Source organism: Diceros bicornis, chromosome 41, assembly GCF_020826845.1.
Source record: "Diceros bicornis minor isolate mBicDic1 chromosome 41, mDicBic1.mat.cur, whole genome shotgun sequence".
NCBI classification, from domain to species: domain Eukaryota; kingdom Metazoa; phylum Chordata; class Mammalia; order Perissodactyla; family Rhinocerotidae; genus Diceros; species Diceros bicornis.
The window spans coordinates 1,779,330-1,792,180 of NC_080780.1; the positions used below are offsets into that span (position 1 = coordinate 1,779,330).

Below are 12,851 nucleotides of genomic sequence, written 5' to 3' on the forward strand. Positions count from 1 at the left end.
GCTCTGTTAGATTTTCTGAATTTGCAACGTGATTTATCATCCTATTCTAAATAACAATTTTTTCCCTAAAGCTGACTTTGTGACTTTTTATCCTTTTTTTAAAGAAGACTCTCCAAATTGTGTGTGTGTGTGGGAGGGTGCTGCTTGGTCATAGTGAGGGAGGGCCTGAGGCCTTGGGGAGCTGGTCTCTGGACAGATGGGGGATCTCAGACAAGTCCCAAGATCTGTAGGGTGAGTCAGCAAGGTGGAGACCTGGGAGAACCGATGGTGTGAGGTCCAGGCTGGATAAAGCCAGTGCCCCAGTTCAGGCAGGAGGGTTCATTATTGAATGCCAGGCACTGAGTGTTAAGGAAAAGCAGAGGCTGAAGTAAACAGTCTCAATGCCCAGGAAATGGTGCACCTCTCCCTGTGTCGCGGTTGGTACCAGGCTCAGCCCATCTGGCCTGTCGGTGAGCTGAGAGTGGACTTTGCCCATGCGTTAGGTGCAGTTCACCACCGATGGCAAGATTGTACCTTCCTTTAGTGGGGTTGGCATCTGAGTGTGGGAGGGTCTGTTGCAGCTGGCCTTGTGCCTCTGTGCATTGGTGGGATGGTCTTGCTCTTCTCTCCTTCACCTTCCTAAGTGACAGACGTCCACTGCCTGGCAGTCAATGTAGCCCCTGGGAACACCTGCAATGTTTCTCTCGATTCCCCTTGCTCTCAGAACATAGCAAGCCCCATGTGCCCATGCCTTTGGGAGGTCTCGGTTCTCCTGTCACATCCCCCAGTGGTACACAGTGTAAGGCCTGGCATGTCAGTGGGTTTCTATCAGTCTTCAATGCTCCACCCTCAGGCTCTGGTAGCCCCAGGTGCCTGGGCCTTGAGGCAGGGTCTTACTCATGGCTCCCCCAAGGGCACACAGTCGCTACTGGGTTCTTCCTGTAAGGCCCCCTGTCATTGGAGGGTCTCTGAGTACTCCTGCTCCTCCCTCAGAGTCTAGCAGGCCCTGAGCACCTGGGCCTCAGGTAGGCTCCTGGGTCCCTTGGACCGGCCTCCAATTCTTCCTCATGAGCACTAGGTGATGGCTCTTGCGTCCAGGGCTCCCAGGGATTGATGGTTTATCACCAAAGGCAGTAGCAGGGCTGGCATCAGGGGTGTGTGACCCATGCAGCCACATAGGGCCTTGTCTTCAGAAGGGCCTCACATTTGGTTTAATGCTCTGCTGTCTCTGTCTTGAAATCCTTGACAATTTTTGAACAAGGGGGCCCCACATTTCATTTTGCTCTGGGCTCCGCACAGTCTTGTGCTCCTGGGCACAAGACCGAGTCGCCCCACCTCAGTTTCCCCTCCTGGTCCTCTCCTTAGCTGCTGCAGTTCTCCCTTAGTATCAGAGGAAGAGACAAAGATGGTCACCACGGGGACTTTGCCAAAATCACCCCAGGAGGTTGGAGAGCTGGGCTTCGTGGGTAATGTTGACCTTTCCTTGGTGGTAGGACCCACACACACACCAAAGCTAAGTGTGGGCTATTATGCAGCCAAACATGAGACCCAGCCAACGGACACAACCTGGGCACTCTTAAAAAAATCAGGACACTATCAATAAATTGAAAAGGCAACCCAGAATGGGAGAACATATTTGCAAATCATATATCTGATAAAGGATTAATATCTAGAATATGTAAAGAATTCCTAAAACTCAACAACAAAAAACCAAACAACCCAATTAAAAAATGGATAAAAGATTTTAACAGATGTTTCTCCAAAGAAGGCATACAAATGGCCAAAAGCACATGAAAAGAGGCTCAACATCACTAATAATTATGGGAATGCAAATCAAAACCACAATGAGATATCGCCTCACATCCATTAGGATGGCTACTATCAAAACAAACAGAAAATAACAGGTGTTGGTGAGGATGTGGAGAAATTGGAACCCTTGTGCATGGGTGGTGTGAAAGTAAAATGGTGCAGCCACTGTGGAAAACAGTATGGCAGTTCCTCAAAAAATTAAACACTATTACTGTTTGATCCAGCAATTCCTCTTCAGGGTATATACCCAAAATGATTGAAAGCAAGGACTCACCAATGCTCACAGCAGCATTATTCAGAATAGCCAAGAGGTGGAAGCAACCCAAGTGTGCCTGGATAAAGAACGGATAAACAAAATGTAGTCTATCCATACAATGGAATATTATTCAGCCTTAAAAAGGAAGGAAATTCTGCAGTATGCTACAACATGGAGGAACCTTGAGGACATGATGCTCAGTGAAATAAGCCCATCACAAAAGGACAAGTACTATATGACTCCACTTATATGAGGTCCCTAGAGTAGTCAGATGCATGGAGACTGAAGGCAGAATGGTGGTTGCCAGGAGCTGGGGGAGGTGGATGGGGAGTTAGTGTTTAATGGGGACAAGAGTTTCAGTTTGGGAAGATGAGAAAGTTCTGGAGATGGATGGTGGTGATGGTTGCACAACAATATGAATGTACTTAATGCCATTAAATTGTACACTTCATGGTTAAAATGGTAAACTTTGTGTTATGTATATTTTACTACAATTTTTAAAAATTTCAGGATACAGCATGGTGGTGATGCACACAGGATCCAGAGCCAGGTAGAATGGGCATAAACCCTGGCTCTACTTCTCAGCAGCTGTGTGACTTGGAGTAAGTTACTCAACCTTGCTGATTTTCTGTCTCCTCTTGTGGAAAAATAGGAACAATAACAGTATCTACGTCAAAGGACTGCTGTGAGAATTAAATAATGATCTTCTTTGGGCCGCCCCGTGGCTTAGTGGTTAAGTGCGCGCGCTCCGCTACTGGCGGCCCAGGTTTGGATCCCAGGCGCGCACCGACGCACCGCTTCTCCGGCCATGCTGAGGCCACATCCCACATACAGCAACTAGAAGGGTGTGCAACTATGATATACCACTATCTACTGGGGCTTTGGGGAAAAAAAAAAAAGGAGGAGGATTGGCAATAGATGTTAGCTCAGAGCCGGTCTTCCTCACAAAAATAGATAGATAAATAAATAAATAAATAAATAAATAAATAAATAAATAAATATCTTCATGATGGCACCTGATACCTTCTAGAATTCTGAATTAACTAACTTAGGTCTCATTTCCCCTTTTTTGGTTACTGTGCCCCTCTCTGTGTTAGGGAAATTCCCCACCTTATGAGTCCAAGTGAGAGGCAATGTGTGAAAACACCAGACACCACCCTCCCAGCCTCCTGTGATCCGGTGTGATCTGGGCTCGACTAAGCAGATGCTCCAGCCCCGTTCCCCTTCCCACCTTCAAATGCATGGTGTCTGGAGGCTGAGGCTCTGACAGTAGCGGGGTGGTCCTCCCCCAGTCCAGGCTGTGGTGGGGTTCCACCTGTGCGCTCCAGGTCCTCCCCCCCCCCCGTTCACCCCTTTTCTCCTGGTCAGCTGTACTTGGTGCATTGGATGCTGCTGGTTGTCCCCCCAAAGTACCCTCTTGCCTTCCTCCTCACTAACAGAACTCGGGTGGCTTGGGCGGCGATGTGCTCAGATCAAGATATTCATCTTTCTGGATTCCTACAGCCGAGGGTGGAGACTGCCGGGCGGGACTCCTGGGAGAGCTTTAAGAACAGTGGCGCCACTGTGGTGGCATCACTCCCGCGCCTTCTGCCCTCTTCCTTCTCTCCCCTTCCTTAGTCTTCGTGGAGCCAGACGAACTGGAACAGGAAACTGGGGGATGCAAAGGGGAGGGCAGGTGGCTGCACCATCAGAAGCCACGAAGTGACCAGCCTGAGGATGGGAACAGCAAAGTCCCCGGGGCCCCTGTCGCGGGGATTTGGGCCCTGTGGCTTTTTTATGTAGAAAGACTACTCAGGGGTTATTTTGCTATATTTTAACAACTGATATTTAATTTATTAAAGCTACCATTTTAAAACCTAGTTCTTCAGCTTACAAATCATATTTGTCTCTTTATAAGAATAGCAGATGAGAACTCTTTTAATACATCTTCAAACATTTAAACTGCATTTATAAATATAATACATTTGGTTTCCTTTTAAAGTATTTAATTGTCCAAATTAACAAAGAAAACCTCCCTGAGCATTAAATAATTCTGATAAACTTTTAATATGTTGAGCCTAAAGTTCTCCTAAATGTTAAAATATAACACATAAACTTCGTAATATTTCAATTTGAAACCACAAGTCTAAATCAATTTTTAACTACACAATTTTGAAAGCAGTTATTGGGCGGGAACAGGGAGTTACTAAAAATAGGCATGTGGTTCTTTTCGGGGTGTGGGAAATGTTCCAAAATTAGATTGTGGAGATATTTGCACAGCTCTGAATATAGTAAAAATCATTGAATTGTACGCTTAAAACAAGTGAATTTCATGGTGTGTAACTATATCTTAAGAAACTTGTTAAAAAGAAAATGCATATGTAAGTCAAAGAGAGGAAAAAAAACTGCTGTATATTTTAACACCTAACTGAGGTAAGTAACAGTCAGACTGGCCAGGCTGTGGACCCGAGCTTTTTGGCCACCCCGCCGTGCCCGCATAGAGACCCTCTTCTCAGCCTGCGCAGCACGCTGTCTGTGCTCCTCTCCCTGCCTCCAGCCCTCGCTGGTGGAGTGTGTACCTCTGGCTTCACAGTACGTATCTTTTGCTTCTTCCTTCAAACACCTTTAAATTTGATGGAATCCTCAGTCACGTAAATGTCTTTTCTGTCCACATCTGACCATCTCTGCACTTGACAGGCATTCTGAACTCCTTCATATACTGCCCAGGCTCACACAGCTCTTCGGGGTGGGAAAATGATCCTATTGGAATTTTCGTTATTCCACACAGGTTTTCTGACTTCTGACCACTGCTCAGTAGGCTCATTCTACTGAAAGCAGCTTTGAGCTGTGCCCTGCCCTGCATTTTTAGTGTATAAACAAATTCCTGTCAGCCACTGCTGATGGAGGTTTCTCCTGCTCGCTGATGAACGCATTCTGAACTGGAGAGTGGGTTGCTGCAGCTTAGAGCTGAGAACTTTGAATCATCAATGGGGTCAAATGCCAGTGGCCATAAAGCAAAGGAGTCCATTGGGTTTGTAAATCAGAGGTCCCTAGAGGGGGGAGTGAGCGGTCAGGACAGCAGTGTAGACTATTCTCACCAGTGAGTTAAGAGTGAAGAGAAGGGGCCAGCCCTGTGGCGTAGTGGTTAAGTTCACTGCACTCCGCTTTGGCAGCCCAGGGTTCACGGGTTTGGATCCCAGGTGCAGACCTACACCACTCGTCAGCCATGCTGTGGTGGAGACCCACATACAAAATAGAGGAAGACTGGTACAGATGTTAGCTCAGAGCGAATCTTTCTCAGCAAAAAAAAAAAAAAAAAAAGCAGTGAAGAGAAGGTGGCAATGGGGCTGCTTCGGGGGTTGGTGGATGGAGAGGATCTGGTCAGTGCAGGGAGAGGAGATGCTGAAATGAGGGGAAGGAAGAACAGCAGTGGGGCCAGGCTGCAGGCATGCACTCAGGGCCTAGATAGACTGTGGGCAGGAGAGAGGATGGACCAGGGAAGGAAGTGAGGGTGCCAGCAGCCATTAGCAACCATGTAGCTGTGGGGGCAGAGGCTGAAGTGAAGCTGCCTGATCACCTGGGCTATTCATGCCCGGCTGATTGTCAAGAGGCAGGGGTGCCTGCTGCCACCCAAGCGGAGTGCAGAGTCACATGGTCTGGGCAGCGTGTGCGAATTATAAGAACCCCACGGGAGACACACTCCAGGGCCAGGTATTGTTGGGCATTTCACCATGTGCCCATGAGGCTATTGACCTAATTTATGCATATTCATCCAACACACTTTTGCTGAGTTTTGATGTTGCAGGGTGTGGTCTGCAGATGAGTGAAGGCTCCAGGAGTGCTAAGGAAGACTTCCCATGGGGACCACAGGGCTGAGCTCTGCTGGTGGAGAGGAGGGAGGCACTGCACAGGCCTGGAAATGCAGGATGGGCATGGTAATAAGTTCAGTGTGGTAGGAGAAATGTCAGCTATGAGACTAGAAAGCAAGCCAGTTGGGGACAGTATGTGAAGGGGCTGGTCACATTCTGTCCTGTGGGTGACCAGGGGCCTCAGAGGAGGTTTTAGAGCATGGGACTTACAAAATCAGCTGATTTTGAGAATGACCATTCTGGAAGCACCAGGAAGAATGGAGGCAAAGTAACCACTTAGGAGACTGATGCTAAAGGCCAAGCAAAAGCTGTAGCAGAGGCGATGGAGGAGGGGTCTGGGGATGGGGGAGAAGGTCTGGGGAGGGGAGAGGCCTCGAGATGGGGAGGTGGGGGGCAGAGTTCTGTCTGAGGGGTTCATCCATGAGGGGAGATACAGCGGACAGAGAGAATCCATCTGGAGCTCTGGAGTGAGCTTGGGGCTGGAGCTTGGTTTGAAGTCACCTGTGAATGTGAGCCACAGAATGGATGAGGTTGACTACGGCAGGTGTTTAAGGAACAAAACAAGACCAAATGTGTAACTCTGACAGGAGAGATCTATGAAAGAGTTCAAGGGGGAAAGGTCAGAGTTGGAGGAACGGGAGAGAACAGTGCAGGCCATCAAGGAAGTTGTAGAAGCAGGAAGAGGTGAACGTGCTTGATGGAGGGTAGTGTCAGGGCAGATGTGGCCTGGAAAAAGCCCTGGAATTGTGGATTGTGAAGTCACCGGTGGTCCCAGCTGGGGCAGCTTCCACCCAGCGTTGACAGCAGAAGCAGGATGGCAGAAGTACCAAGTGAGGCCCCGGGCAAGAGGCACACACGAGACAAGTTACCCTCTTCCAAAGTGGTCTGTTTTTTTGTGTGTGTTTGTGTGAGGAAGACTGGCCCTGGGCTAACATCTGTGCCTGTCTTCCTCTACTTTATATGGGACGCCGCCACAGCATGGCTTGACAAGTAGTGTGTAGGTCTGTGCCCGGGATCCAAACCTGTGAACCCCGGGCAGCTGAAGCGGAGCTCGTGAACTTAACCACTACGCCACTGGGCCAGCCTCCAAAGTAGTCTGTTTTTATAATTTTGAGTAACCTGATTTTTTTTCCTGTTACATTCTCTCTTGTGCAGAGACATTTTTGAGGTAAGCGTTTATTTATAATATGCTACATGACCAAAGTTAGAGTTCTGCTTGCCGGTATAGAACACCTCCAACTAGCCAGATCAGGGCATTGTTGAATTCGGACGGATTTGCTTTTGGTCTGAATCATCCAAATAAGGCACAGATGGCCCCACATTCCTGAGGTTCTGTGCCTGCTGATATTTTACTCAGGTAGGTAGTCCAGTTCAACAGATAATGCTAGTAAAGGATCCCCTACAACACTGATGCCTCCCTTAACAAACAAAGCACACGTACATTTATTTTCCTGAGTATACATACTGCATGCCTGTGTGGACCAAATAAGAAGACCTAGGACCTTGCTGTCACAATGTTGATGGTGAAGAGAAGGCAGGGCTTTAAATGGTAGGGAAGTCATAAAGGATGATTCTATTATTCACTCATGCTCTCATTTATTTATATTTAGGAGGGGTTCCTAGCTGCTATAAGGTTCAGAGTGGAGGAGAGAAAGCTGAAGGAGATTACGCCTGAGGGTCATTTTTTTTCAGTGTCAGATGAGGACAAGTAGCTTCCTCAAGGTCACAAAGCACCAGGTGATGTCAAATGAGCAAAAAAAGTAGTTTCCAGTTCTGGCTTTGCTAACACTCATAAGCGGGTTACTCTGAGCAAGATATTTAACATCGAGGATCCTTCCTTTCCACATCTGTAAATGGGGATAATGAGGTGGTCGTGAAAAGAAAACCACTCTCCAAATACTAGCACACGTAGGCTCATGATGCCATTATGCCTTTATTAATAACCATGGCAAGATGCCAGGCCTGGGACTTCATCTATCAAAAGAATTCTCATAATTCTATCCTGGTTTTGCAAATGAAGAAACTGAGTTTTAGAGATATTAAATAACATTCTGAATATTGCAACTAAATGACAGAAGAGGATATGTAAATTCCCTTTTCAAGGTTTTCTGAACGAAAGACTAGTCACAGAAGTGCACTTAGTACTAGTATTAAAAGTATGATTAATGTCCTTGCCTGAAGGAACTCACTTTTAGATTGTTGCTTTGTTTCACCCAGAAGTCAGAGCACAATTCTGCCTCTGAAAGTGGGGCGCGGGGAGCAGAGATTTTTAAGATTTTTTAAAAAGGGCAAAAACGTGCAGTGTGTCTTCACAGGTAAAGAGCCTGCCATGCTCTTATTTTAATGCCTTCCTCCTGGAGAAAATGCAAGCAGAGTGTGCAAGATATTTTCGGTAAGTAGGGCATTTTGTAAGGATTTCATAACTTCTCAGACGGGGGCGGCTGCGCCTCATCTGCAGTTTGACAAAATGGTGATGCCCAAGGCCACCTGGCCTCCGCGAGCGGCGCGGGGCGGGAACCCCAAGCGACCTTGGCGGGCGCCGCGACCTTGAGGCCTGCGTTCGCCTCAGTCGCCCCCTCTGCGCAATGGGGAGACGCCCTACCCGCGCGGGCGGGTGGAGGCGCCCCCACGCGCCCCCCCGGGGCTCCCACTGGCCCACCCGGCTCACTGGGGTCGTCCCCCTCGCCCTGCCCTGTCCTCGTCCCCGTCGGCGCTCCCCAGCCGCCTGCCGACCCCACGCTGCAGTGCCGCGACGGAGCCCGCGGGCGGGAACCTCCTGCCTCCGCCAGCGCGCACGCGCGCCTCCCGTCCCGCCCCTCTGGCGCCGTCTCCGCCTATAGGCCAGCAGCACCATCACTCCGACCGGCTCGCGGTCGCGATTGGCCAGGGCTGAGGCGCACGACCTGCCGTGGGCGGGGCCCAAGCCGGCTATAAAAGAGGCCGGCGGCCAGGCTCGTGCCGCTTTGCAGACGCTGTCGCTGAGGAGCCGTCTGTGCCGCTTAGCCATGGTTAACCCAACCGTGTTCTTCGACATCGCCGTGGACGGCGAGCCTTTGGGCCGCGTCTCCTTCGAGGTCGGGGCGGATGGCGGCGCGGGTGGGCTCGAACGGGCAGCGGGCGGCGGGCAGCGGGGCCGGCCGAGGGGCCCGGGGCGGGCGCCCTGCCTGAGGAACGCGGGCGGCGCGGCGCCATTTCCTGATGAGGGGCCATTTTGGGAGGCCGGGGGCGGCGGGCAGACAAAGGCGGGGCGGGCGGGCGGGGGAGGGGCGGCCGCGCCCTTCCGCCCGCGCACGTGCTCGGACTGCGGGCCCTTGGTCGCCGCGCGTGGCCGCCGGCCTCTGCGGGTCGGTGACACCCCACACGGAAGGCTGGCGCCGGCCCCAGCAGCGACCCTCCCCGGGCCGCCCTCCAGGGCGCGGAAGCCTGGCCTCGCCCCCGACGCGGCTCTCGCCGACGGCCTTAGCGCAGCCTCCCTTGGCTCCGGGAGGCCGCCTGCCAGTTCGGGCTGTGAGGAGGGCGCGGGCCGACTGTGGCTTCGCTCGGCGGCTTCTCCGTTTGGTCCAAAATGTGGAGACGGTGAGAAATCGGCCCCCGGCGCACCTCCCCGCCCCCGCCAGAGCGGAAACGTGCCGGCGGAAGGCCGCCGCGTTGACGACACCGGGGAGGGCGCCCGGCTCCTCCTGGTCGTCCCCGCGCAGAATGGCGTGTCGAGACTGGCAGCGCGGCCAGCATCTTCCAACGGGGTGGGTTAAAGATGCTTTCCTAGTTAGTTCCGAGATGTCGGGAGAGCTTACCGATCAGTTTGCAGTTACAGCAAAGTAGGTAACCGGCTGGGTGTGCTGTTACAACGGTGCATGCGGTTCCGTTCCAGTTCACCCGACAGGGTAGGGCTTGGGTTGTGTGTGGCCCTAAGGGGTGTGCTTCTCTTCGACCGCTTCTCCAAAAACCAGCAATGATTAGGTTTTAGGATCTCATTCCAAGAACAGATTTCCCCCTCATGAGGTTAGTGAGGGCAGGGCGGGGTTGCTACCTTTTTGTTTACGCCCTTCTCAGCACCTAGTACATAGGAGGCGTCTAAACCTTTGTTAGAGAAACACTGCATCCTAATCAGTCTACACGCATCTTTTATCTGTAGTCAGAGCTAATAATTGACGGGGGCCCACGTGGAAACTTGGCCTGGCCCTGAAAGCTCGTTGGGGAAATATTTCATTCTTTTGGATCTACACCCTGCTTTTACCTGTAGTGAGCTGATAACTGACTAGGGACGACGTGGAAACTTGGCTTTAGCCTGCAGTTTTGTAGCTTGTTAGTCTCAGGTTAGTCAGAGGGCTTAATGGAAATAGGAGCTGCTGCATAGCTCTTGGTGAGAATGCTGGTGGAACTGCTAGTAAGGGCTTTAGCTTTAGTAAGGGTCTAAATGGGAAATTGTAACTTAAGGAGTACAAAGCTCTGAGAAATGTTAATACAAAGAGAGTATATTTTAGGTACAGATACTTAAAAAGCTAAATAACAAGATCTTCCTAAGGGAAATATGCAGGTGTTTTGATAGATGATCTAGTCACAGATCTCTGAAAGAGTTCATGAAATGCTTTTGAACAAGCTGTTTTTATGAAAAGCCTTGTAAAATGTTTTCTATGGTATTTAAGCTGGTTTTCTACCCAAAATGTTTTATACATGCAGGAAAGGTTCAAAGCAGATGTACTAGATACCAATCTTTATTTTTTACCCCACTATTAGGTAAGGGACCTGGAAACCAAGAAGTGACTGCTCATCTAATCCATAAAGCTATGTTAACAGATTGGAGGTAGTAGCATTTTCATTACCAGTGATTAAAATAACAGCTCTTTACACCCCTGATCCTGCAGAAGTACTTGGCTGTTCCTGAAAATTTTGTCCTTAGGTTCCAGCTGAGGTTGGGGGAGGTGATGTACATTTGAGAAGCCATATATTTCTTTAGAAGTAGGTGTGATGACACTTAAAAGTTCTGAGTCACTTTTTAGAAGCCTCACACTATTTAAGTCACTACTGGTTCTGGATTCTTGGCATGTTTTTGGGTTTCAGGTTGCTTAGTCCAACCCCACAGGACCTTAAGGCTGTCAGGAGCAGTTATTTGGTATCCAGAGTAATTACTGAAGAAGCATTCTCTTGTAGTGAGAAAAAATGAATTTGTGATTCAGAAGCCCCTAAAGACATGGGTACTAAGCAACAAAATATGTAAGCAGATGTTAATCAACTGTCATTTTGTTTTACAGCTGTTTGCAGACAAAGTTCCAAAGACAGCAGGTTAGTTCTCTTTATTTTTTTAAGTTTAATAAAGGTATTCCGGTTTTACCTGTTGTGTGTGTTATGTTTACGTATATAATTTTTTTAACAGAAAACTTTCGTGCTCTGAGCACTGGTGAGAAAGGATTTGGTTATAAAGGTTCCTGCTTTCACAGAATTATTCCAGGATTTATGTGCCAGGTATGAAATTTACTGAATCTAATCGGGTTCTCAATTTGGGATTGAGCCAGAACATGGGGATTGATGTGCACGTAGGGGCTGCTGTTGTACCATTTTGGTTCCACTTAACCCTTATAGTCAGTTTTAAAGTTTGAACCTTACAGACTTGGCATGTTTTGCCATTATGTTGCCAAAAGTGACAGGTTCCTCTCATGTTCACAGGGTGGTGACTTCACACGCCATAACGGCACTGGTGGCAAGTCCATCTACGGGGAGAAATTTGATGATGAGAATTTCATCCTGAAGCATACAGGTCCTGGCATCTTGTCCATGGCAAATGCTGGACCCAACACAAATGGTTCCCAGTTTTTCATCTGCACTGCCAAAACAGAGTGGTAAGGGCAGAGCACAGCAAAGGCAACCAAGAAACACTAATTACTTGCTTTAACCTTTCCCTGCTGTTTTCCATCTCTAAGGTTGTAGAAGGGCATGAATAGCTATAGATTTTGATAGTGTGTTTGTAAGAAAGCAAGATCCTGTAATAGCGAAAAGGGCACTTACCTGTGTAGTTCAGTTACTTGTGATACTTTCATCTAATTAGTATGTGATTTGTTGCCCCTTTTTTGGGGGTCCATTCTAAACTTAAGATTCTTAACAGCAATTGGAGAATCTTAGGCCACCCTTTTGAGACTGGCTTGTTAATAATATGTGGTGTTGCTGTTTCTTTTAGGTAGAAGGATAAAATATTTCCAGTATTTTAACTAGTCAGCATTAACTAGTACTGAGGCTGGATGAGCCACTTTTCTGGTGTTTTCTTGAGTGTGCTGTGTTGACTTGTGGGGGCGCTGTTCTCTTAATGCACAATGCAGGCTGCTTATTTATCTTTGGTCACTGGTGGTAGTGATGGTTCTTCTGTTTCCAGGTTGGATGGCAAGCATGTGGTCTTTGGCAAGGTGAAAGAGGGCATGAATATCGTGGAAGCCATGGAGCGCTTTGGGTCCAGGAATGGCAAGACCAGCAAGAAGATCACCATTGCTGACTGTGGACAAATCTAATAAATTTAACTTGTGTTTTATCTTAACTACCAGACCATTCCTTCTGTAGCTCAGGAGAGCACCCCTTTACCCCCATCTGCTTGAAATATCCTATAATCTTGGTGCTCTTGCTACAGTTCTTTGGGTTCCATATTTTCCTTTTCCCCCTTCAAGTCTAGCTGGCTTGCAGAGTTAAGTTTATGATTATGAAATAAAAACTAAACAACAGCTGTCTGTCCTTGTTTGGGTTAGGGTATTGATGTAGGTTTCATTTTAAGCAGTAAGTTACCTGTAAGACAACACTTGCTATGTTTGCTTTAATTCCAGAGTGCTTTTGTTTTTTGGTTCCCTGACCCAAGAATTAAATGTTGCTGACTAAGTCTCCTCAAGGTAAGCTGTGAGTGGAATACTGAAGATGTAGGCTAGAGCAAGGAAAAAACAAGTTGGAACTTCTTGGCTGGGTTGGACCAGTGCTGTTTTAAG

The 12,851-nt window shown here is 48.5% G+C and overlaps 1 protein-coding gene across 1 annotated transcript; it reads left to right on the plus strand.

Annotated features, from left to right (window-relative positions):
* Window positions 1–8,858: 8,858 nt before the first annotated feature.
* PPIA (peptidylprolyl isomerase A) lies at window positions 8,859–12,596 on the plus strand. The gene is made up of 5 exons (XM_058534751.1): window positions 8,859–8,966; window positions 11,145–11,175; window positions 11,267–11,355; window positions 11,557–11,729; window positions 12,257–12,596. Exons 1-5 carry the CDS (start codon window positions 8,898–8,900, stop codon window positions 12,387–12,389), a joined length of 495 nt encoding a protein of 164 aa, XP_058390734.1. The 5' UTR covers window positions 8,859–8,897; the 3' UTR covers window positions 12,390–12,596.
* The last annotated feature ends 255 nt before the right edge of the window (window positions 12,597–12,851 follow it).

What these genes read in the sequence shown, in the direction of transcription:
- PPIA (XM_058534751.1), top strand. Translation starts at nt 8,898, where the DNA reads ATGGTTAACCCAACCGTGTTCTTCGACATCGCCGTGGACGGCGAGCCT. An exon ending in CAAAGTTCCAAAGACAGCAG is followed by an intron (nt 11,176 to 11,266) that starts GTTAGTTCTCTT and finishes TTTTTTTAACAG; the next exon opens with AAAACTTTCGTGCTCTGAGC. An exon ending in TGCACTGCCAAAACAGAGTG is followed by an intron (nt 11,730 to 12,256) that starts GTAAGGGCAGAG and finishes TTCTGTTTCCAG; the next exon opens with GTTGGATGGCAAGCATGTGG.